The following is a 22,950-nucleotide window of genomic DNA, read 5'->3' on the forward strand; positions in this document are numbered from 1 at the left end:
GATCCTCTTAAAGAACAGCCAGTGCTCTTAATTGATGAACCATCTCACCACCCCTTATAGGTATCTTTTATTAATTAATTAATTAATTTATTTATTTATTTTTGAGACAGGGTTAGGTATCTTTTTTTATTGTATATACTTGTGTATGTTACTGTAGGTTTGTGCATGTGATCGTAATCACCCTAGAAGGCCAGAGGCATAAGATCTCCCCGCAGCTATGGTTACAAGATCTTGTGAGACAACTTGCATGGGTGCTGGGAATGAAACTCAAGTTTTCTGCAATTATGCAAATAATAAATAAAAATAATAAGAGAAAATAAAAAAGTAAACTTTAATACAGATTAAATGTTTCCTGCTTTTCCATTTGTATTACATTGTTAAATAATCATGTAAACTCTTTTTTAAAACTCACTGCACATTTCGGAATTATTAATGGAGCTTAGTCCTTCCCAGCAGCAGCACCTACAATGAGTGGTAAGCACATTAGAAACACAGACTAGGGCCAGAGAGATGGCTCAGTGGTTAAGAGCACTGACTGCTCTTTCAGAGGTCCTGAGTCCAATTCCCAGCAACCACATGGTGGCTCACAACCATCTGTAATGGGATCCAATGCCCTCTTTTGGTGTGTCTGAAGACAGCTACAGTGCACCCATATAAATAAAATAAATACCAAAAAGAAAAAAAGAAAAAAAAGGAAGAAGAAGAAGAGAAGAAAGAGACAGAGAGGGAGGGAGAAGAAAAAAGAGTCAAGGTGTAAAATAAGGTGGAGTAGAGTACACCATTAATCCCAACATTTGGGGGGCAGAGGCAGTTGAAGGCTAATCTGTTTTAGAGTTAGTTCCAGGACAGCCAGAGCTACACAGAGAAGCCCTGTTTCAGGAAGAAGAAAAAAAAAGAGAAGAGAAGAGAAGAGAAGAGAAGAGAAGAGAAGAGAAGAGAAGAGAAGAGAAGAGAAGAGAAGAGAAGAGAAGAGAAGAGAAGAGAAGAGAAGAGAAGAGAAGAGAAGAGAAGAGAAAAAGATTTTCAAAAAGCAGGACTGGGTGTGGTTGCACAGGATTTTAATCCCAGCATTAGGAAGACAGAGGCAGGTCAGTCTCTGTGTTTGAGGCCAGCCTGGTGCATATAGTGAGTTCCAGATCAGCTAGAACAACACAGTGAAACAAAAACAAAACAAAGAAATTAAGAAAAAATGTAGCAGGTGGCGTGGTGGTGCACACCTTTAATCCCAGCATTCTGGAGGCAGAGGCAGGCAGGTTTCTGAGTTTGAGGACAGCCTGGTCTACAAAGTGAGTTCCAGGACAGCCAGGGCTACACAGAGAAACCCTGTCTTGAAAAACCAAACCAAACCAAACCAAACCAAACCAACCCCTCCCCCCCCCCAAAAATGTAGCAACACATGTTTTGTTTTGAGTCAGGGTTCCTCTCTGTAGCTCTGGCTGTCCTGGAACTCACAAAGCTAGCCTTAAACATAACAGACTTTAAAAAAGAAAGAAAAAAATCACCAGCTACCTATTTAAAAAGATGCTCCCAGGAACGCTGGGAAGAGGTGATCACTCAGCTAACCTCCCAGTTCATATCTGGATTCCCGGAGAATCCTCCGCCTCTCTCCTGCCCTGGAGCAAGGAGGTTAAATTCTTACTTCTGGGAACATTGTATTGGAAGAGCCTAGCCAGTTATCTAGCACATGCCAGGTGCCCGCACAAAGGGTTACTTGAGAAGCAGGGACTTCTGGCCAACGACTCCCAATGTTATCTCTCAGTCAATCACACGCACGCACGCACACACGAATCATTTAAACAGTTAAAGCTAAATACAGCAAGAAATATTTGAAAAGCTACTCGCGTGGCATTTAACTCAAGTCTCATTAGCTATGTGGGAACCTGACCTGTAGAACCAGCAACAGGTTTTTCAGGACACTTGCTCCGGGAAGGGGCCTACCTCATTCCATTGCCCTCAGCCAGCAGGGCTGTGGCTCTGCCTCTCCCAGTTTCCGTCCCAGGTCCCAGCAGAGACATGATCTGCTTGCCTCCTATTGCAGAAAGCCAGGAGCTCACGCGGAAATGAGCTCACCTTTCTTTGACTACTGATTCCCAGGTTCCCGCAGGGGTGAAGAGATGAGGACCCAGGGAAATGTTTGGTAGTGGGTGTAGAGTGCCTCTGTTCCAACTTAAATGTCAAAATGTTTGCACTTCCCAGAGTCCAGTGGGAGTTATTACTGTTGGGTGGTGGGATTGCAGACATTCTACAGTTTCCTAGTTGTCTACAAAGATTATATATTATCTTGAACATGGTAAGAATTACTGGGGTCTATCTAATCTGCTTATGAGAAGCACACTGGGTGTAACTTTAAGACCCAGGAAGAAAAAGGTTTCCTTAATCATACCATGTAAAGACACCTGTCTACACTCTGGCATGTCTTTTCTAGACTTTTCTCTATGCAAGGATGCTTCATTGTTTTGTGATCCAAAAGGGGCAAAAAGCAAACATTTAAAAGACAAAGCCTTGGGTTGGGAATGGTAGCATGTGCCTTTAATCCCAGCACTCAGGACAAGGCAGGTCCATTTTTGTGAGTTCCAGACCAGCTGGGGATACCTAGTTAAGACCCTGTCTAAAAACAACAAAAACTCCAAACAACCAATATCAGTAAAAAACAAAACAAAGCTTTGATTCTTTATGTTTCAATTTTATTTGTTTTGAAACAGCAACTTAATAGCTTAGAAATGTTCCTAACAGCAAGAGCCTGCCCAAGAGCCTGCCTCGACCCCAGCCCTGGTTCCACCCAGCCCTGGTTCCTGGAACTTTTCTTACCCACATCTGCCATCAGGAGTCTCTCTGGAGACTTGGGACAAACGAGGATGTCCATTTAGAGAGGAGGGTAGACCTAAGGGTCATTATGTGGGAGGGCTGGGCTCAGACAAAACTGCCTCTGTTAGTTTTGGGGTATCTGGGGGCTTAGTAGCATGCTCAGACAGACTGTAGAAGCTTGGAGGGGTCCTGAAACGCCTGACTCCTGGGCCAGCCCCTTAGCACCTCTCCACCTGCCAGACTCAGACCCTGCCTTTTGAAGTCAGATCTCTGTAACCTTTTGTCCTTCAGCATGCCTCAGAGCCCCACAGCCCGTTCCAGGCCTTTGCAGGGCGGGGAATCAGGAAGGTGATGAGGATTCAGACCTGAGAATATCCCATTTCCTGCCATAGAGCTTAGGGACCCAAGTGTGCCAATCCCTTCCTAATCGTCACCTAAAAGGGAACAATACATGGACATCTCTTTGTGACTTAAGAGGGGCAAACCTGGCATTTCGGCCCAAGTGTGGTGGGCAGTGCTGAGTTCCAGGCTGCAGGCGGCTCCAAGCATGCACTAAAGTAGGAGCAGCTCAGCCAGGAGGGTAGGGGCCCACAGGGCTGTTGCTACCCTCCCTTACTGCCATCCACACCCATGGTACCCATGGAAACATAGCCACCCCCCCCCTCCTGCCAGATGCCTGCATTCAGGCAACCAGCTCTGGCTCACCTCCTCTAAGCCAAGGCCTGAACTGATGCCAGGCTGGCCAGAGCGGCTGCAGGAAGAACTGGGATTGGGCAATTTGGTCCGTCCAGGCGCCAGCACAGCTTGGGAGGGCTACCACAGGAGCCTCCATACCTTGCTGCCTGGGCTGTGATCAGACTGGGCCTAGTCAGGCAGCACAGCGGTCAGTAGAGCCAGGGGCCCCAACTTTCCTCTGCCTGAGGGTTAACAGCTACTGTGAGGCAGTAGCCCTTGCTGCAGCAACAACAGCCTCTGGTTCTCATTGAGGGGGCTTTCTGGCTGCTGCTCCAGCTGCCCTGGTGACTCGGACAGCCCTCCGGGGCTGAAGATGTACCGAGAGTCACTGGGGATGCCACCTACTGCCCCCACGCCACTGCCGTCCCCTGCCTCGCTGCTGGATTGCTCTCCACAGTGCAGCTCAGGGCTGCCACTCTCAGTAGGCTGCTCAGCTCTCTCAATGTTGATGTACAAGGGGTCCTGGCTGGTGGACAGCACAGACAGGTGGCCCAGAATGTTCTCCAGTTCCATTCGCAGACACGTGAAGCTTGGGCGCTGCTTTGGGTCGGCACTCCAGCACTGGTACATGAGATCATACCTGAGGTAAAAAGAATAAGGGGGCATAGTAGCCACAAAGCAGAGGACCTCCCAACCGTATGATGCTGGGATGGGAAAACAACTCTCTTTTGTTTTGTTTTCTTTTTGGTTTTTTGAGACAGGGTTTCTCTGTGTAGCCCTGGCTGTCCTGGAACTCACTCTGTAGACCAGGCTGGCCTCAAACTCAGAAATCCACCTGCCTCTGCCTCCCAAGTGCTGGGATTAAAGGCGTGCGCCACCACCACCCGGCGGGAAAACAATTCTTTAACAGTACTGTAGAAGGATAACTACGTGTCAGGTTAAATTATATGCATTTTGTGTATGTATATATGTGTGTGTAAATGCATACATGCTCATGACCTCATGCATGTACCTCAGCACACTTGTTGGAAGTCAAAGTTCAAGTTTTAGGGACTGGCTCTCTCCTTCCACAACATGGGTCTGTGGGATTGAACTTAGGCCTTCTGGCTTGGCAGCAAGCACTTTTACCTGCTCTTGCCAGCCCTACATTTAACAGTTCCTATGTAAACTATGAAAATTGAAGTGTGGAGAGATGGCTCAGCAGTTTCAATAGTGCTTTGGCTTTCACTACTTGCCTCTGCGTCCTGAGTACTGAGATTATAGTCCTGTGCCAATATCACCCAGCTTAAAAATAAATCTTTAAAAAATACTAGTTCAAGATGGGCAATGGTAGTGCATGCCTTTAATCTCAGCACTTGGGAGGCAGAGGCAGGTGGATTTCTGAGTTCAAGGCCAGCCTGGTCTACAGAGTGAGTTCCAGGACAGCCAGGGCTACACAAAGAAGAAACCCTGTCTCAAAACACCAAACCAAGGGCTGGCAAGATGGCTCAGGGGTTAAAGAGCACCAACTGCTCTTCCGGGGGTTCTGAGTTCAATTCCCAGCAACCACATGGTGGCTCACAACCATCTGTAATGGGATCTGATGCCCTCTTCTGGTGTGTCTGAAGAGAGAGACTGTGTACTCACATACAAAAAAAAAAAAAAAAAATCTTTAAAAAAAACAAAAAAACAAAAACAAACCAAATCAAGTCTAGTTAAGTAAAAAATAAATAATTTAATTTAAAAAAAAGTGAAAAAATTTAAAAAATACTAGTTTTACTGCAATTTGATAAGCCAAGGTGGGTTGATATCCATGGGAGGCTTGGCCTTCTCTGAGGAGAAAAGGGAAGGGGAATGTAATGGAGGGAAGGACTGGGAGGACCAGCTGTGATCAGGATGTGAAATAAATAAATTAATGATAGTAATAAAAAAGAATATGCAAAAAAATCCGTAATGAAGGGCTAGAGAGATGGCTCAGCAGTTAAGAGCATTGACTGCCCTTCCAGAGGTCCTGAGTTCAATTCCCAGCAACCACATGGTGGCTCACAACCATCTGTAATGGGATCCAATGCCCTCTTCTGGTGTGTTTGAAGACAGTAACAGTGTACTCATATAAATAGAATAAATAAATCTTTAAATAAAAAATCCTTAATGAAGTAGCGAGTAACAGAGCAGGCTTTCATGGGATGCACACCTATAACCTTGGCACTCAGGAGGTGGAGGCAGGAGGACTGCCACCAGTTTGGGGCAGGCTTAAGACACAGTTTGAGTATGAGCTATATAGCAAAGCCCTATTTCAGAAAATAAAACACAGGCCTGGAAGGAAGTCGGTTGGTAGGATGCTTGCCCAGTGTGCACAGTCCCAGGTATGACCTCCAGTACCTCATAAGTGCTACACCGCTGGGATTCTGACACTTGGGCGTGGTGGCAGGAGGATCTGAAGTCTAGGGTACCTCTCAGCTCTCAGCTCATGGGAGTCCAGTCTAAGATAAGTGAGATCATCTCAAACAAGTTCCCCAAAGCCAGAGAACTATGACTGACTTGAAGCCACAAGGGCTAGCTAGTGCCCATCTTTCTTCTGAGCAGTCTCAGGAGGGGACTAAAATAAAAGCACTTTTGTCTTAAACAAAAGACTGGAGGCAGGATTGTTTTTCTTGTTTTTTGGCCTAGGGCCTAGCGTATATTAAGCAAGTCCTCTATTGCCGAGTTACCATATCCCAGACCCTGGACTCGGGGTTACCTTTTGAGGGGGCAGACATGTACCTCTTTTGTCCCAAGTCTACACGAGGCAGCACCCACTCATGTATGCTTACATTTTCAGAAAAGTTTCCAGTCCTCTTTCTCTGCCAAGAATACCCCACCTGCACTCTTTAGCCTTACAAATTCTCTTAGAGCTCTCACTGTTTCTAAGTCTGAGCGCACATACACACACACACACACACACACACACACACACACACACCCTCCCTCCCCTTGTGGGGAAGGTCTCAAACAAAGTGCAGTCAACAATGCCTGACTTTTGTCCATGGCAAAAGCACCAAGGACTGTCTCACAAAAAAAGCCTTCCTAATCAGGGTTCCAACGGCAGAAGAATCATGCCAGACCCCAGGCAGGCTGTGGGAATGGTCCAGAACCACGGGTATATGGCCAGACTGGGATATAATTCTCAAGGCTGTGCTAGAAGCCAACTGGCATCCTTCCACCAGGCTGCTTGGTGGGAGGCCAGTGTCCGCCCACCCTTCATTGACAACAGCAGCTCCAGTCTGGGAGAAGACTGAGCCAGCCAGGGTCTGTCCCTCCGGCTCCTCAGAGCATGGCTTCTGCAGCTCTAGAAGAGGGCTGAGGCCAGGTGCAGCCACAAGGAGATCTGAGCTTTCAAAGTCTACAATACCCTGAGCTCTGCTTACAAAACAGGTGGGCAGGGCTGGCTGCTGCATGCACACGGCCTTCTGCAGTGCGAGTGTGGGGCTCCGTGGTGGAGCGCCTGCTTCTCATATACAGTCCCTAAGCTCAATTCCTAGCACCACAATAAACAAATAAGTAAACAAATAATTTAAATGTTTTTCTCTTGGTGCCCAGAGAAGACTGCTGCCACATCTGCTTGCTCATGGCTGTAACACTCTGGAGACCTAACCCCCAAACCACAAAAGGAACATGTATATATTCCCTTGAACCACTCTACTCTGTCTTGACTGAAGTCAGGCAGTAATACTAGAACAGACCAAACACAGTTGATTTCAGGGTTCAGAGCATAAACACTAAAGCCAAAGGATCTAGGTTTGAGTAGTAACTCATTCACATAATAGCTGTGTGACCCTGACCATGTTATTTAACCTCTTTAATCCCATTTCCTCAGCCACAAAATGGAGAAAATAAGCCTCTTCCTTATAGGGTGATAGGAAGATTGCCTGGGAGAATACCTAAAGGGCCCAGCCAGGGTAAGTGACAATTATGTCACCCTGCCAAGGGGGTTTGTTTACACTATGTCCGTGTTCTGCCCTGTCCCACAGTACTTTGGGCAGGTTACAAAGAAAGGGATTGGTTTCCTTCTTCCCAGGATCTCAGGATTCTGCTTCAAGGGAAAGCTGAGACCAAGGGAGAAGCCCAGCTCCCCCTACCCCCCAGCTTGTCCTGGCTAAGAAAAGACAGTCACAGGCTGCTTGTTCTTCCTGAGGCCCTGTGCAGCCCTGTGCTTAGAGATAGGGTGCTAGACGCAGGCTTGTAGACTAGCTAGGCTCCCAAAAGGTGACGAGGAAACCTGGGCTGCTGCTCAACTCTGTCCTCCACCAGAGACTGGAAACAATAGACAGGAAAAGCCAGGAGCATGAGATATGGGGTAAGAGCCAGGCATAATGGTCCACAGCTGTCATCCCAGAGTTTGGAGGCCAACCTGAGCTGCCCAGGGACATCGCCTCAATATTCTCCCGTCCAGAAAACAAAAGAGAGTGGAGGGAGAATAAGGGGGGAGGGGAGAGAGCAAGCAGGGAGCTTCAGGAAAAAGATGTAATATGGAGTAGAGATCAATTCTCACACTCAACTACAAGGCCCAAAAGGACGACAAACAGAAGTCAGGTGGAGGTTCTGAGCTGCTATGGTAGCAGCCTCGAGCCAAAGCTCCTTCCCTAACCCACGACCCAGGATACTCACACTTCCTCCATGCACTCCGGAGGCTGCTTCAGGCGGTTCCCGCCGATGAGGTAGTTGTAAATCTCAGCATTTTCAATGCCAGCATATGGCGTCTGCCCACGAGTCATGATCTCCCACATGGTCACCCCGAAGGCCCACTGGTATAGGATCAGGGTTGAGGGGGAATGTTATTGATTACCTGAGCCAAGCAGAGCCATATCCCGGGATTCAAGGGTCTCGTCACTAGACAAAGCTCAAAGAGCAGAACTTTGGTGGTCCTTTTTGGGTCCTGCACATCCACCCGCACATTAATTCACCCTATTCACATTACCAAGCCCCACTGGGACACCCTGCTCACCACATCACTGTGTACAGTATACAAGTTGTCAGCCAAGCTCTCCAGGGCCAGCCACTTGACGGGCAATTTGGAAGCACAGCCCTGACGATAATAGTCCCCGCTATAGATTTTCCGGGAGAGTCCAAAATCAGCCACACACACTGTCATGTCCTCGGCCAGCCTGAGAGGGGTGTTGAAAGACAGACTCAGTCTTCCCCAGGCCCAGAGCCTTACTAAAGTGAGGCTCCTATCCCCATGCATAGGAGGTTCTATCCAAGGTAGGAGGTGGCAGCTGCCTCCCACCAAGCAGGCCACCAGAATCCATTCCTACATGCAATTCCGAGCTGCCAGGTCTCGGTGGATGAAGTTCCGGGAGCTCAGGTACTCCATGCCACAGGCAATGTCCACCATGAACCGGACCAGGGTCTGCAGCGGCAGGTTCTGGTAGGCAGACAGGGCAAAACCAGGTTGAACCTCCCCACTCTGTGTGAGGCATAATGAATGAAATTCTCTAGTCAGAAAGCCTAAAGACTATCGTAAGTATCTCTGAAAAGGAGATAGGGGATGGAGAACCTTCTGAGGAAGCTGCGGCAAGCCTGACAAAGAATCAAATTTCTTCCCGTTAAAGGTCTTTGCCTGCTCTTAAATTTCTGGCAGGGCTTCACGAGGGAAAAGGAAGACAGTTTACGTGTAGTTGGGCTCTGACCCCATCGGCTCCCTGAGTCCTGCCCGACAAGCCTCTTCTCCCCAGGTTCGCTCCCTTTTCCAGGCACCAGTCTCCCACCCAGTTCCTCCTGGCCACCCCGACCTGAGGCACTCACAAAAGGGTTCTCCCCAATTCGGGAGGCGAGCAGAAAGGCATGCAAGTCTCCATGTTTCATGAAGGGCAGGATGACCATGGGAATGGGGAGACGACCTTTAGCCCTGCTCCGGAGGCTCACCCCTAGGAGACAAGGGAGAGTCAAGAACTGGGCACAGGAAGGCCGAAGGACAGCTAGGTATCTGCAACAGTGCCTCCCTACCTGCTGGCTTCCATCTCTAGCCCTGGCACTGCTCCTCCTGCCTGGGGACTACTCATGAAGGGCTCTGCCCTGCCTGCTGGCCCTTGCTCTGAGTATATCGTCTCTGTTTCTCCTCCACCCACATGAGCAGTTTCAAGCTCAGCTCCTTCCAGCCTGATTTCAGACAGGACCTCACTAACTACCTGCTTGCTCACTGGGTAGCCAAACTTTTCTCCTCCAGGCTGCCCTCTCACGTTGGTGGAGCATATTTTTAGCCCTATTCTATATCTGCCTCCTCCAAATGGGCTCACCAACAAGCTTGGCCACGTGTGGATGGTCAAACTCCTTCATGCAAGCTGCTTCCCGGAGGAACTCTTCTATGTCGCTTGAGGCAATGATGTCAGCTGGGAGAAAGGAAGGAGAAGGAATGGAAACAGGACTCACCACTCCTGCCACCCTCCCAGGACTCCTAGGACTCACAGAAGCCCTGGGCTTCACAGGGGCCAGGGACTGGGGTTTTCTAACATTCTCTCTGCCTGCTAACATTTCCCACTTCACTTTTTTATCCTTTGATTGTTTGATCTAGGGCTCACTCTGCAGTTCAGCCTGGTCTCAGACTTGTGATCCTTCTGCCTTGCTCCTCACAAGCACTGGAATCACCACTCCAGGCTTGAGTTTTTGAACTTTTCTTTTAGGTTTCACTCTATTGGCCAGGCTGGCCTCAAACTTGTAACAATCCCTACCTCAGCCTCCCCAGTGCAGACTTCCCCTTAGGAAATCATCCTCTCCCTTGATTTTGGCAGCTCAGGAACTCTGATCACAGCTGCAATCACCCAAGAGTGAACGGTGAACGCCGTCACCGCTGACTGCAGGGAGCAAAGCTGGGGCACGAATCTTTGCGTGGGCTTATGCTTTTGAATTATTCACGTGGTGCAGTCAGCATCCCTGCTACTGCTGAGTAGCTTCTTGGGAAATCTCAAGCAGAGTGGTGCCTGCTCCAGATCAGTCCCTCCCTTTGCCCTCTTCCCTACCTGGCAACAAACCCTATTGTCTAACTCACCTTTCAGCATCTTCACTGCCACTTTCACGAAGGAGCCATCTTCCTGCTTTAGCTGGGCTTCCCGCACTGATCCAAACTCTCCTAAGCAAGAAATCAATGGACAGGGTGAGACACCTCAGGCTCCCCACACCCTTCCCTCTCAGGTGACTCTTCATATGGTCATAAAATCATCAATTAAGGCTCTTAGAAGAGTCTGTGTGGGGAAATGGCTCCTTGCCTCTACTCATGATCCCTTGTAAAGCCCCTAAATCAGGCATCCATAGGTATATCTTGTTTATAGGAGCTGACCCAAATTCATACCCTGGAAGCAACTGGAACAAGCCATGCAGAGAGGGCAAACTCATGCTAGTCCCCCACAGCCCCTGCACCTTTGCCCAACATCCGACCGAGGGTGAACTGCTGCTCTGGAATGAGGACATCCTCCAGCTTTTCCTTCAATTCATCGCTGATGCCCAGGCTATCCACTGCAGGGAGGAGGTGAAAGGGAAGTGAGGCTGCAGTCAAATCCACACTCCAGCCTCCAGCTCCACCCAGCTGTCTGCCCTCAGCAGAGCCTGGATCTCCCACACTGTGGTGATAAGCTCCCCCAAGCAAGTTAGGGTGTCCCTTTTCATTACTCTGGGACTTATAAAGGTTCAGGCTCTTTAGCTGGATAAAGGAGTTGGTAAGAGGTAGGAACACAAGATAGCCTGTCTTTTCCCTTCTGTGATGCTCCAGCACTCACATGTGGCCTCAATGCGTTCAGGCCTTTCTCGATTGAAAGATCGGGCTGCCCGGAAGTGTACAGCTGGCTCCCCTCGGGCCATGACACTGTCAAAGGCTTGCCTAAAGAGAAACCCAGACATCAGGTAAATTACAAGGCCCTCTGTTACCACCTTCTTCACTGGCCGCTGTCCCACTTCCTTACCCAAATCGCGTCTCCTTGCGTCTCTTCCGAAGCAGGATGAGGGCCAAGGCAGCAGCTGTGATCAGGGCGGTGAGCACGCCCAGGACCACAGGCACCCAGGATGTGCGGCTGTGGGGAGGGCCTTGCCTCCCTGGGAAAGGGAAAGGCGTTGTCATGAGCCAGACTGACACTAAAATGTCCTTTTAGAACTGTCCTAGGGTGGCCACCTCACCTAGTCTAGCCAAAAGATTTCCTATGCTAAGCAGGGTGTCAAATCAAAAAGACCTCAAAGATCCAAGCGCTTGTACCTGAGCAGTGACAGGCTCTCACTGCTGTCACCTGCAGTGTGACCAAAGCAAAGGGAGGAAAACCAAGACAGAAACACCAGTCAGTGTGTGTGTGTGTGTGTGTGTGTGTGTGACCAGCCTCCTCCTATCAGTCGGTGTAATCCCTGAAAGCCTTGCACCCTACGCCTGCCCTGCATGCCTTACCTGCATGGTCATGAGAAGACACCACCAGTGGCTGACTCCAGGGCCCATCACCAATTGCATTGGAGGCACACACACGCAAAATCAGGTCCTTCTGGGGATCCCAGTCGGTCAGATTGGCCCTGGTCCCTTCCACCATCAGCTCATCCTATAACCAGGAAAAGCCCTACCCTTACACTGAGCCTGGGGAAGCCTCCAGCTGGGCTGGGAGGCCAGAAGAAAGTTCAACTAAGGAATTAGGGAACCTTAGGGGCGCAGTGAGTTGTTAGGGGCTGCAGAACACAATCCCCTGGGAGTCACCACATTCCTGCCCTGGACTGCAGGGGTGAGGCCTCTCTGAAACATAAACAATCCTCACCGCTACAAGAGGGTGACAGGAAGTAGAGCAGGGACTGGGGACAAAGCCTTATCTGTGTCCCCTGCTGCCCCCATCCTTGCAGGGGCAGGGCTAGGCTTCCCTGATTTGTATACAAAGCGGCCACAGGGCTATCCCAGAGGAGAGACAAACCAATGAGACAGGGAGTGTGCCTAGCCAGGAGGTGGAGGGTATTCCCTGGGGCTGCCTGTGGGAGCCCAGACCCTCCAGAAGCATTCTAAAGCTCTTCTAAGTCTCAGAAGTACAGGGTAGACTCTCCAGCACAGTAGGGGGAGCAGAAGGAACTGTCTCCCTTACCTGGGTTCCATTTTCTTGGACCCAGGACAGCTTATAAGGTCCTAGGGGGCCTTCCCCAGGGTCCTCAGGAATCACTTCTTCCCATTCCAGGATAAGGCCTGAGTCGGTACGAATGGCATGGAAATTCTGAGGAGCTCTGGCTGGCGCTGTACCCAAAGAAAGAAAGCTCTTAGGAGTCCCTGCCTTCCCTACCATCATTATCCCACACAAACCAAGAGCTGAAGAGCTCAAAAAGCAGAGGATGAGGAAAGGGCTTGCCTCCCAGCTGCAATTGCTAACACCCCCTGTGTTGGGGAGGGAAGCCTGGGCAAGACAGAAACGGCCCAGCCCCCACATCACTATAGCTGTGACTCTTCATCACCCTGGTACTACTGCTTTGCCCTCCCCCCGCCCAGCCTCATTTAACAAGCAGAGAACGACAATCAATTCCTGGGTAGTGTTCTTTTGACTTGCTGTGTTTTTACCTTGCTGCACTTTCCCACAAAATATTTATATGTCTTCTTATCCTGCAGGCCCACTCATGCCTCTGTCACCCAGGCCTTTCCAACCCAGAGCCCACTTATTCACAATGTCAGCAGGCTGGCCACCCTAGCAGGATCTTTTCTTTTTCAGGGGTCCTGGAGATTGAACCTCTAGCCAAGGAATCAACCAATGAGCTGTATTCTAGCCCACTTTAGGGGATTCTGCTTGGGCACCCTGAAGTATTCTTATACTCTCCTGTCTTTTCCAGTTTGCTTATCTATCTGGTCCTTCTATAAGAACTAGATACAACATGGTATGCAGTAGCATGCAGTAGGTGCTCAATAAGCGCTCACTGAATGAGTGATGCCTTCCCTCTCCAGCCCTGCCCCTCCTGCTGAGTTCCTTACCTAGGCCCTTTGTCTGAAAGGGCACCCAGTCGCCGTAGGGAGAAGGGCCCAAGGCATTGGCACAGCGCACCCTAAGGCTGTAGTTGGTGGCAGGGGCCAAGTTCCGAAGCAGGCAGGTAAAAGGTGGCACAGGAACCACAACAGCAAGGGCCTCCCATTCTCCTGGGGCGTGTGCCACCTTCAGAAAACAAAACAGAAGCAAAAGACAAAAACCAGAAAAGGACAAACCCAGTGAGATCAGATAAGGAGTCAGGTCTCTGAGATGAGATGGAAGGCAGGATAGGTATGGCATGGGAGATTGAACAAATGCTTCCTCCAAGTCTGTCAGCAAGCTCACCCTCTGTATTTTGCAGATACTATTCCTTTCTTGGAATAACCTAGAGGAGTCCTACTTACTGAGACTGAGCACAAGCTCAGTGGTAGACATGGGTTCATGGGCAAGGCGATACCCAGCAAGGAGCAGGGGGTCAAGACAGGTGGGTGTCCCTTTTCTTGTTTTTGAGATGGGATCTCACTGTGTAGCCCTGGCTGTCCTGGAACTCAGTCTGTAGAGCAGGCTGGCCTCGAACTCAAAGATCTGTCTCCCACTGCCTCCTGAGTGCTGGGATTAAGAGTGTGCACCACTATGCCAGGATAGCGGATAGCGTCGCTTTCTTGATGGCTCAGCAACTCCAGAAAACTCTGCTTGCCTATTTGTACTTAGTGCCTGATTGTTCCAGAGTGTCTGCCATCTCTGTTTACTCTCTGCCCCAAAGCTCAGAGCTTCTCAGAGTGAGAAGAATGGGGGGCAGAGAGCACTGTGAGCCAGCTTCTCGGGTTACATTTTAGGGGCCCAGAACAAGAATACAGAGGAAGGCTTATGTGTGTGCCTGGAGAGGCAAGTTCAGCAGCAGTGTGCTCACTTAGTGTTAGTCCAAAAAAGCCCTGAGTTCAGTCCTTGGCATCCCCAGCTCTCAACACACACAAATCCTTCTACTCCATGGTTCAATACTTAAACATTAAAGATCTCCCAGTATATTTATTTATTTATTCACTTATTTATTCAGAAGTGTTAGGGATCACGTACAGGCTTTAGGTAAGCCAGACAAGCACCTTTCCATTGCACTCTATGCTTAGTCTAGTTTCTTCTCATTGTCATAGGCTCTCTCCCTCCCTCCCCTTCCTCTAAGGCGGTCTCAGGAGCTCGGGCTAGCCTTGAATTCATTCTATAGCCAGGAATATCCTTGAACTGCCCAAGTACTGGGATAGGAAGTGACACGATGCCTGGTTTTAGGTGGTGCTGGGGAGGGATCCAGGGCTTCCTACATGCTAAGCAAGCACTCTACCAATTGAGCTACATCTCCACAACACTCTATCCAGAACCGGGGAAGAGCTGGGCCTCAGGAAGGAGCCTTTGGCATGTGCGCTTACAGTGCATGGATGTGAAAAATGCTGACTGTTCCCCACCACTACCCCCAGTGGCTGTCATCAGACACAGAGGTACACACATCACACACAGCAAGTCTACCTTTGGAAGGATGGGCCAGAGAAGAGGCCCATTCAGGCCTTTGACTCAGACTTCGAGCAGCCAGGGCAAGACATTCTGAATGTACAGTTTTATGTGGCAGTAAATGAACCAGATAAGCTTGTCCCTTAGCCCTGAAGACTCTGCCCTTGGGACAAAGGGCTGTGGCCAGGGTGAAGCCAGGAGAGGGCCCATCTTGTCTAGGCGACATGATGAGAAGAGTTTCAAAGGTTCTTACTAAAGGACTGGAATACACAGGCACGGAGTATTTGCTTAGCATGTGCAAAGCTCTGGGTCTATTCCCAGCACAGAAAAACAAACAAACAAACAGACAAACTTCGCCAGGGTTTGTTAGCCTTCCTCTTCCTCTTGTTCTCTGTAGGGGCAGTGGCAGGATGTGAGAGGGAGGAATACCAGCTGTGTTTGATCTTCGTGCTGGTACAGGGTTTGCCTAGTATGTGACAGGCCTGGGTTTGATTCTTAACACTGAAAGGGGGGAACTTCAAGAAGGAGAATACTCTCCCAGACACCCAAGCCTGCTCTGATCTGCTTTCTAGCATAAAGAAGGCACAGGCCTGAAGCCTGTCTGCAGCATCTGCTACTGAGGTAAAGGATAGAGCAGACGGTAGCCTGGGCTCCTCCTATGGTGGAGAAGCATCTGAAGAGTTCTGCAGCGGCAGATTCCCAAGCAGGCCTAGTAAGTGCAACAAAGTGCAGCCAAAGCCAGCACAGTCAGTCAGCCAGACCCTGCTGTGCTCAGCTCAGCCTACCTGTACAGTACAGGAATGCAGCAGAGCTAGGCCGTCAGCACCTGGCACCCAGGCCACGCTAGCGTTGTAGCTGGAGATCGTTGTTACTGTGGTGTTGAAAGGAGCTGCAGGCGGTGCTGTGAATAGGGACTTAGTGTCAGCACCGAGTGAAAATAGGAGGGGAGGGAGGGAGGGAGGGAGGGAGGCATGGGAGTCAAGGCTTGATTTCCTCCTAAGGCCTGGAGCACCTCCTAAAGATCAATGATTAGCCCATCCAAGGCATAGGGGTGCATAAACCAGCCACCGGTAGGGCACTGTTGTCCATACCTGGAGAGGGCCTAGGCTGTGGGCAGAGGCTGGCTACCCAAATAAAGGGCCCAGACCAAAGAATAAGGGGGAGGGGAGGGGTGTTCTGGGACTACAAAAGGAGAAACAGGCAACTGCCCACCTTCCACAGATAAATGCCTTTGCATACTGGCTTCTCTCCTCCCTCCCTCCCTCCTCCTCTGCACCAACACTTTGGATACCCTCTGTCATCTGCCAGGCTGCTTCCCTCACCCCCATTCCTTCTATAGAAGACAGAAACAAGGTTGAATAAAAGCCTTGACCATCTCCTGCTGGCTCCTTCCCTCCCTCCCTCCCTCCCTCCCAGGGACTCTGCTTCGTGATGGGAAATCTGCTGTGACGTCAGGCTTCTATTCTTGTCTCAGCTGTGGCAGGGTCTCAGGTGCTCCCACTAGGAATGGGAGCTATGCCAATGACTCCTCACCTGGAGATCCCTGCAGTGCTGCGACGAGCTGGAAAGCCAGCCAATCCCACTGCTAGACAGTTGGCTGAGGCTGCCTCTGTCCTTTCCCAACACCCCCATCCCCTCCCATCCTAGCCTGTGTCCCCCTACCTTGAAGGCGAACAATGGCTGGTCGGGAAGTGGCCAGGCCTTTTATGTTGCGAGCTTCACAAGAAAACTCTGTGCGCTGGGTCACTCCTGGGGCCAAAAAACCTTAGTCAGTCCCCTAAGCAGCAACTCCCACTGAGTCTGAGTTTAGGAAGGAGGGACTTCAATTCAGGCTCTTTCCAGAGCATCTTAAATGTCCCTCTAGCCAAAGGAAGGGGTTGGACAGTAGGGTATGGTGGAATGGAGCGAGGACTTTGCAGTCTAACAGGCTTGGATGGTGCTGTTTCCCCATCTGATGAATGGGAGAATTTTAAAGAAACAGATTTAAAGTGCACTGTGCACAGCGAGAGCTTGGAGGAATGTTATAACTGTGCCTCCCACCTTAATCTCATCTCCCACAAGCAGCACAGGGAACCTCCCTTGTCTGGCAACCCCTTGATTGTGCACACCAGAGCCCTTTTGTTCTCTGCCCTGTCCCTGTCGAATCTGGAGACTCAGCCTTGGAAGACTCAGCTCTGCGTGTCTGTGTCTTGTCTACCCAACCATCCTCAAGCCTTTGTTTTCCTTCCATTCCCCACGGTGCCCAGCACAGTGTGGTACATGCAGCAGGAGTTCCACTGAGTGCTTATTATTACAGGGCTGACTGCCCGAGGGTCCTAACCACGCACATGTGGAGGGAGGCTGGAAGCTGCGAACCAGCCTCCTCTCTGAACAGATCCTGCCTTGGCACCAGCAGGTCCTACAGTACCTCTATTAAGATGCAAATCCCCGGGGACTTCCCTTTCCTGCTCAGACTCATCTGGAAACAGTACACTTAAGTTTCACAGATGAGCAAATCTCACAAACATGTGATGGATATTATGCTCAGGTTCTTGGGGAAGTCTAGGAGAATGTACAGTGTGGCTGCCTGGGGTCTAACACTGAGGATATAAACAGATACAGTTATTTAGGAAATTTCCTAGAAAGGCCCATCAGGTGAGGAGGCCCTGTATTTCTGTGCTGGCCTCCCTCTCCCCTTTACCTTCCCCCATTTCCCTTTCTATAGCCTGAGCCGGCTGCTCCCGGTTTGCCAGACACTCCTCCCTAGCTCTGCGTGGGCTGGTTTCTGGCTCCTTCCCTGGGGAGGGGGGAGGATGGGTGTCCCTGATCTCATATAATTCCTCTCTCATGGCCAGCTGTGCAAGGACCAGACTGTTTTGGGTGAGGAAAGGAGGCCCCAGCACCCTCTTTAACCACATAGCAGGAGCACACTTAATCAGCGCACCTAGGCAGCACAGCACACCCGACTAACGAGCTTAGCGAAGGCACGGCTCACGCACCCTGACGCTGGCACTTGCTCTGGACACTCAAACGACAAACTCAGATTTATGCGGATCCCAACCCTATAGTGCTCCCCACAGGCATTGACCCAGCTCACTCTTGGCTCAAAGCCCCCTCCTGAGACTGCTCACCTGTCACATTTAAAACAGAGGGAGAGGGAGCAGGTCCCCCAACCTTAGTGAGTCCTCTCCACCAATAAATGGTTACGGGTTCTGGAGGACCCACAGCCTCACAAGACAGCTGAAAAGGGGCATTGGGTGGCACCGCCAGATCTTTTGGTTCCACTGTGAAGAATGGCACACCTAGGGAGAAAAAGTGAGGGGGAGTTAGCCTCGCCGCCTCTTAGCTATAGTTCTCTGTAACAGGCAGTCACCACAGGACCCTTATGATTGGGTCAGCTGCATCCGCTGCCCCCGTAGGCAAGACAGACTTTGCTGCCAGCCCCCACAGTCCCTTCCCAAACCAGCTCTGACAGCTCTACTCAGAGTATGGGAGAGGCTGGGGTGGGGATGTAGGGGGAGGAGCACCCTGGGAGGGGGAGTGGGTGGAGCTTTAGCAGAGTTCTGCTGGCAGGCCCCAGCTCCTGTTCAGGGCCCTTTGTTACTTTCTTAGTCACTTTGTTTTCCAGGGCTGTACAGCAATGAGCTCCTGCAGCTGCAGAGCCTCCTTCCCCTCCCCCACACCCTCCCCCCTTTGGTTGGTCCACTTGGCAGAACAAGGTCCAGCTTCTGATGACTGCTTGACAGTTTGAACCCTTGACAGAAGGCTGAAACAGACAGGACGTCAAAAACTGTGGGTCCTAGTGGCCTCCGTGGTTCTTAAACATCCAGACTCCAGCAGGTAGGGTCCCTGAGGTATGGATGTGCCTGCCAATGTGGCTCTCAACCCCTTTGGCAAACTTCTATCTCAAAAAATATTTGTATTACAGCTCATAATGATAGCAAACTTTCAGTTATGAAGTAGCAGCAAAAATAATTTTATGGTTGGGGGTTACCACAACACGAGGAACTGTATTGAAGGGTTGCAGCATTAAGAAGGTTGAGAGCCACTGGCCTAGGCCACAGAAGGCAGTAGGGCAGTCCAGCTTACACTAAGTTCTCTTCTGCAGAGTTATAGGTCTTAGCTCCAAGCCCAATGGCCCATACAGCTAGTATTGCCTCCTCACCTTCGACGGTGAGCCATACTGACTGAGAGATCTTGGTTTCCTCCCCATCCTTCACCTGGCACCAGTACAGGCCAGCATCAGACCGCTCCACTGACTTTAGGCTGTGAAAACAGGATAGCAGGCTTATTTTTCAGAGTCAAGGGAGCCAGATCCTAGCCAGGCGTGGTGGCGCACACCTTTAATCCCAGCACTTGGGAGGCAGAGGCAGGTGGATTTCTGAGTTTTCCAGGACAACCAGGGCTATACAGAGAAACCCTGTATAGAAAAACCAAAACCAAAACAAACAAAAAATAAAAGAGGGTCAGGTCCTTTAATCCCACAACCCTTGAGGCTGAGACAAATGGACTGTGAGTTTGAGACTAGACTTGTCTACACAAAGAGAGGGTGTGCTAGAAGCCACCAATGCTACATAGTGAAACCTGTCTGAAAAAACAAAAACAAAAAAGAGGGGCAACTCCACTGAGCAGACTTAATGGGTTTAACATGGTCATTTTCTAGAGGGTTCCACAGTTTGCCAAATTTTAAGACCACAGACCTCTAGACATGAGCAAAGCCTCAGTTCTCAGGGCACAGGCCTGTCCTCCCGCTCCCTCCCGCACACTCCTGCACCTGAGTAAGCCAATCCAGCTGTGCTCGCTGATGGAGATGGACACCTGGCTTGCATTCTGGACCACGGTGCCATCCTTCATCCAGTGGATGTCAGGGTCCTCCATCCCCTCCACACTGCAGTTGAGCTTCACTGGCTGCCCCTGAGACACTGTCATCTTCACTGGGGCGCCCATGAGCTTCAGGCCTGCAGGATGGGAAAGGACTGAAATAGCCTTCGTCTCTGGGAACATCCCCCCTTCATTCTCTTCTGGAAAACAGTTGTCTATGCTAGAAGATTCATTCTCAGACAGCGCCAAGGAAGCAAGAGGCAGGATGCTGTTGGAAGGATGGTAGCCTGAACCCAGGCTGGGAGACTGGGTATGACAAGACTTCTAGTTTTCTGGTATCACTCAGTTCCCTTAGCACCAAAGACTTCTTCCCCATAGCTCCCTCCCTATTGCCCAATCACCAGAATGCAAACCTAGCTGAACCTCCCTGAGCAGGCACTGTCCTGGGCATGACTGCTCTACCCAACCAGTGCAACAGGCTGCCAGCTCTCTGCCCAGGGTGTCAGTCAAGCCCACGAACTGCTGCTAGTATCCCTGACTCCATCCTGTAAAATGAAGGGAGGCTGAGGAGAGGAAGGAGGGAGTGCTCCCCTGAAGTGGAGAACATATGGCTACAAAACCACGTCAGATCAAACACATGGCAGCCTTCCTGGCAGCCGCCTGCTCTATTAATACCTGAATGTGTGCTGGGGCGGGTGCTAGGAAGACGGGAGGCAGAAGGGAGGGGTGGGGCCCTAAGCAGAAGCCCCAAGACCCCGGAGCTACTGTGGCATCAACAGGGCCCACTTATTAAAATCTTACCCTCCTCAGGCAAGGGTGGACACACATAAACACACGCCCACACACACACCCTCCTGGCATGTTTTAAACAGATGGGCAGGTGAAGAATCTGCATAAAAGAAATCCAGACCTGTTCTTTCTGCTCTTTACTGTGTAACCCTAGGTAAATTCCTGGGCTCTCTGAGCATCTGATACGCACCTCGAAGCTTGCACATACTTTCCACTCTCTATCTTCCCTTCCTTTCGAGGCTAATGTGGCAAAAAACTCAGTTTTTAAGAAATGCTTGTTGGATGGCTGCTGCCTGGGGGCCCCCTGCCGCTCTATACCCTTCCCACTCACCCTCACAGGACAGGAGACATAGCTTCACACCCCTTCTGCACCCAGATGTGTGCAGTGTGAACTTGCAGACAAAGGTGCTGCCCTCCTGCCTCGGGGAAATGCCTCAGTGGCCGTGTGGCAACGTAAAGCTAATCTTCACAAGAAGCAGTAACCTTCACCCAACCCAAGCTACTCAACATTCGGGTTTCCGGGAGCGCCAAGGGCCACAGGAACTAGAGTACGGGCAGAGGTATTTTAGAATCCAGCACCTTCACAACCCTGGGTGCTCAAACCCAGACCCTGTAGTTTCAAAGTGGGACCTCGGGGGTGTGCGGAAGGCAGAATGGGTCCTCAGGACTGGGGAAAAGGGAGCAGACAGCTAGGAACATAGAGGCGGGAAAATACAGTCCTAAGCACCCCCGGCTGCCCACACCCCCCACTCCCTTCCTTTGCACCCAGCCAGCCCCGGGCGCGAGAAAGTTGGGGGCGGGGGCCGCGGCCGGAGGTCTGGCAGCCAACACCCGCTGCGTCCTAGTCTCGGCCTTCCAGCCCCGGCCACCGACCCCAACCTCTGGCCGGCCCAGGCCCGGGTCTCGCCCGCTGCCGTCCCCTGGCTGCGCCCCTCAGTCGTACGGCTCAGCAGCCCCCCCGCTTCCCGCCGCCTCCCGGGCCACCCCTACCTGCGGCCGCGGACCCGGGGAGCAGCAGAGAAGCCAGTCCCGCCAGCAGCAGCGGCCGGAGCCCCGGCCGCCCCATGCTCCGCCTCAGCGCCATCGGCGGCGACGCCGCACCATGCCGGGCCCGGCCCGCGAGCGCTGAGAGGAGGGTGGCGGAGGAGGGGCGGGAGGCCCGCGGGAGGGGCGGGGGGCGGCGCTCGGCCGGGGCGTCCCGGACCCGCGGCCGCCTAGAGCCGCGGCCACCGCCGTCAGCAGCGAGGAGTCCCCGGGGCTGCGGCTGGGCCACCGCGCTCCTTCCACAGCCGCCGCCGCCGCCGCTGATTCATGTTCTTCTGCGAGCCGCCGCCTCCTCCCGGCCCGCCCGCCCTCCGCGGAGCTCGTGCCGCCCTCCCCCTCCCCCGCGCAGCCCCGGTGGCGAGAGCCGAGCGCTAACCTCAGCCCTTACCGCCCGACCTCCCGCCCACCTCCAGACGGCGCAGCGGGACCCGCGCCCCGGCCACTCCGCTGCCGCTGCGGAGGACCTGCCTCGCTCCCTGGACAGGCACCCGGCCACGCCCCTCCTTCCCCAAATACTTTCCAGTCTCCAGCGGGGCACCCCATCCTCTCCTCAGAACCCCGCTTGGAAGCTCCTGCCACACCCCAACACTGTTCTAAATCCTGACCTCAGACTCCGACACAGCCCTCTCAGAACACAAAGCACCTACTAGACACAGCAACCCTCAGGTGTCCCCGAGACGCCTGGGACAGCTCCCCGAGAAACTGCTAGCATCCCTGTACCTCTTTGCTTGAGCTTTTCACCCAGTTTGGTTTTTTTTTTTTTTTTTTTTTCTTTTTCGATCTTTGTAGCCTACCTTTAATCGCCAAGTATTCTCCTATCGAAAGACCATTCTCCCCAGCCCATCTTCCCAGAGTGTTTTCCAGTTTGTCGTCCATCTAGAGTTTTCCAAGATCTGTTTCGTAATTCTCAGGTGTCCATCCCCACTGTTAGCCTACGAAGGCCAAAGCAAAATCACCGTGATTTTCGAGGGTATCATTCTTCTTTCTTGCTTCCTCTTTCCACCCCCCATTTCTGGGACATAGTGTGAACACTGGCATCGTCTTCATACTAGTTAGTAAAACATCTGCTATTATTAGTAGACCACCTTGCGCACAGTAGGCACTCCATAAATAAATAGGCAGATCCTTGTTAAAAGAATGAATAATTGCCTGCTCCACAACCAGTAATCACTGGAGGTGGCCTGCCCACAGACATCCTGTCAGGAAGATGCAGAGCTGGTTCCAAATCGCACCTGCCAAGTCCTCTTGTCCTCACCTCTTCTTGCCCCCTGGAGGACAACCCACAACAGGCGCTTTCCAGGGGTCCTGGATGGGGAGAAAGAACTAGCCAGTGAGACAGACGTCCCATACTCACTGGATCTTTCCAGGGATTCTCCTGAGCAGCAGGAGCCTCCCTCTTCCTCCACTTGGCCCACCAGTGCTTGTTTAT

General features: G+C 51.4%; 1 protein-coding gene across 3 annotated transcripts; it reads right to left on the reverse strand.

Moving 5' to 3' along the window:
- Positions 1-2,690: 2,690 nt before the first annotated feature.
- Positions 2,691-22,412, reverse strand: Tyro3 (TYRO3 protein tyrosine kinase). 3 transcript variants are annotated; one of them, XM_029474399.2, is made up of 19 exons: positions 22,316-22,412; positions 19,642-19,825; positions 19,033-19,133; positions 17,999-18,169; positions 16,551-16,637; positions 15,674-15,789; positions 13,400-13,577; positions 12,531-12,676; positions 11,861-12,005; positions 11,391-11,520; positions 11,208-11,308; positions 10,852-10,947; positions 10,484-10,564; positions 9,735-9,827; positions 9,244-9,365; positions 8,754-8,863; positions 8,444-8,603; positions 8,107-8,243; positions 2,691-4,120 (listed from the first exon to the last, which is right to left on the reverse strand). In XM_029474399.2, the coding sequence occupies exons 1-19, from the start codon at positions 22,395-22,397 to the stop codon at positions 3,730-3,732; spliced, it is 2,631 nt and encodes an 876-aa protein (XP_029330259.1). In that variant the 5' UTR covers positions 22,398-22,412; the 3' UTR covers positions 2,691-3,729. The 3 variants fall into 3 exon arrangements, with proteins under 3 accessions (XP_029330259.1, XP_021039856.2, XP_029330260.1); XM_021184197.3 differs by lacking the exon at positions 22,316-22,412 and adding an exon at positions 21,468-21,776; XM_029474400.2 differs by lacking the exon at positions 22,316-22,412 and adding an exon at positions 21,929-21,948 and having other exon boundaries at positions 2,692-4,120.
- Between the last annotated feature and the right edge of the window lie 538 nt (positions 22,413-22,950).

Source organism: Mus caroli, unplaced genomic scaffold (assembly GCF_978045245.1).
Source record: "Mus caroli unplaced genomic scaffold, Mus_caroli_1 scaffold_2, whole genome shotgun sequence".
Lineage (NCBI taxonomy): Eukaryota > Metazoa > Chordata > Mammalia > Rodentia > Muridae > Mus > Mus caroli.

Coding starts and splice junctions, on each gene's coding strand:
- Tyro3 (XM_021184197.3), bottom strand. CDS start 21,561: ATGGCGCTGAGGCGGAGCATGGGGCGGCCGGGGCTCCGGCCGCTGCTG. Junction 19,826..21,467: donor CCCCGGGTCCGCGGCCGCAG/GTAGGGGTGGCC, acceptor CCCATCCTGCAG/GCCTGAAGCTCATGGGCGCC. Junction 8,864..9,243: donor GAATTGGGGAGAACCCTTTT/GTGAGTGCCTCA, acceptor TCTGCCTACCAG/AACCTGCCGCTGCAGACCCT.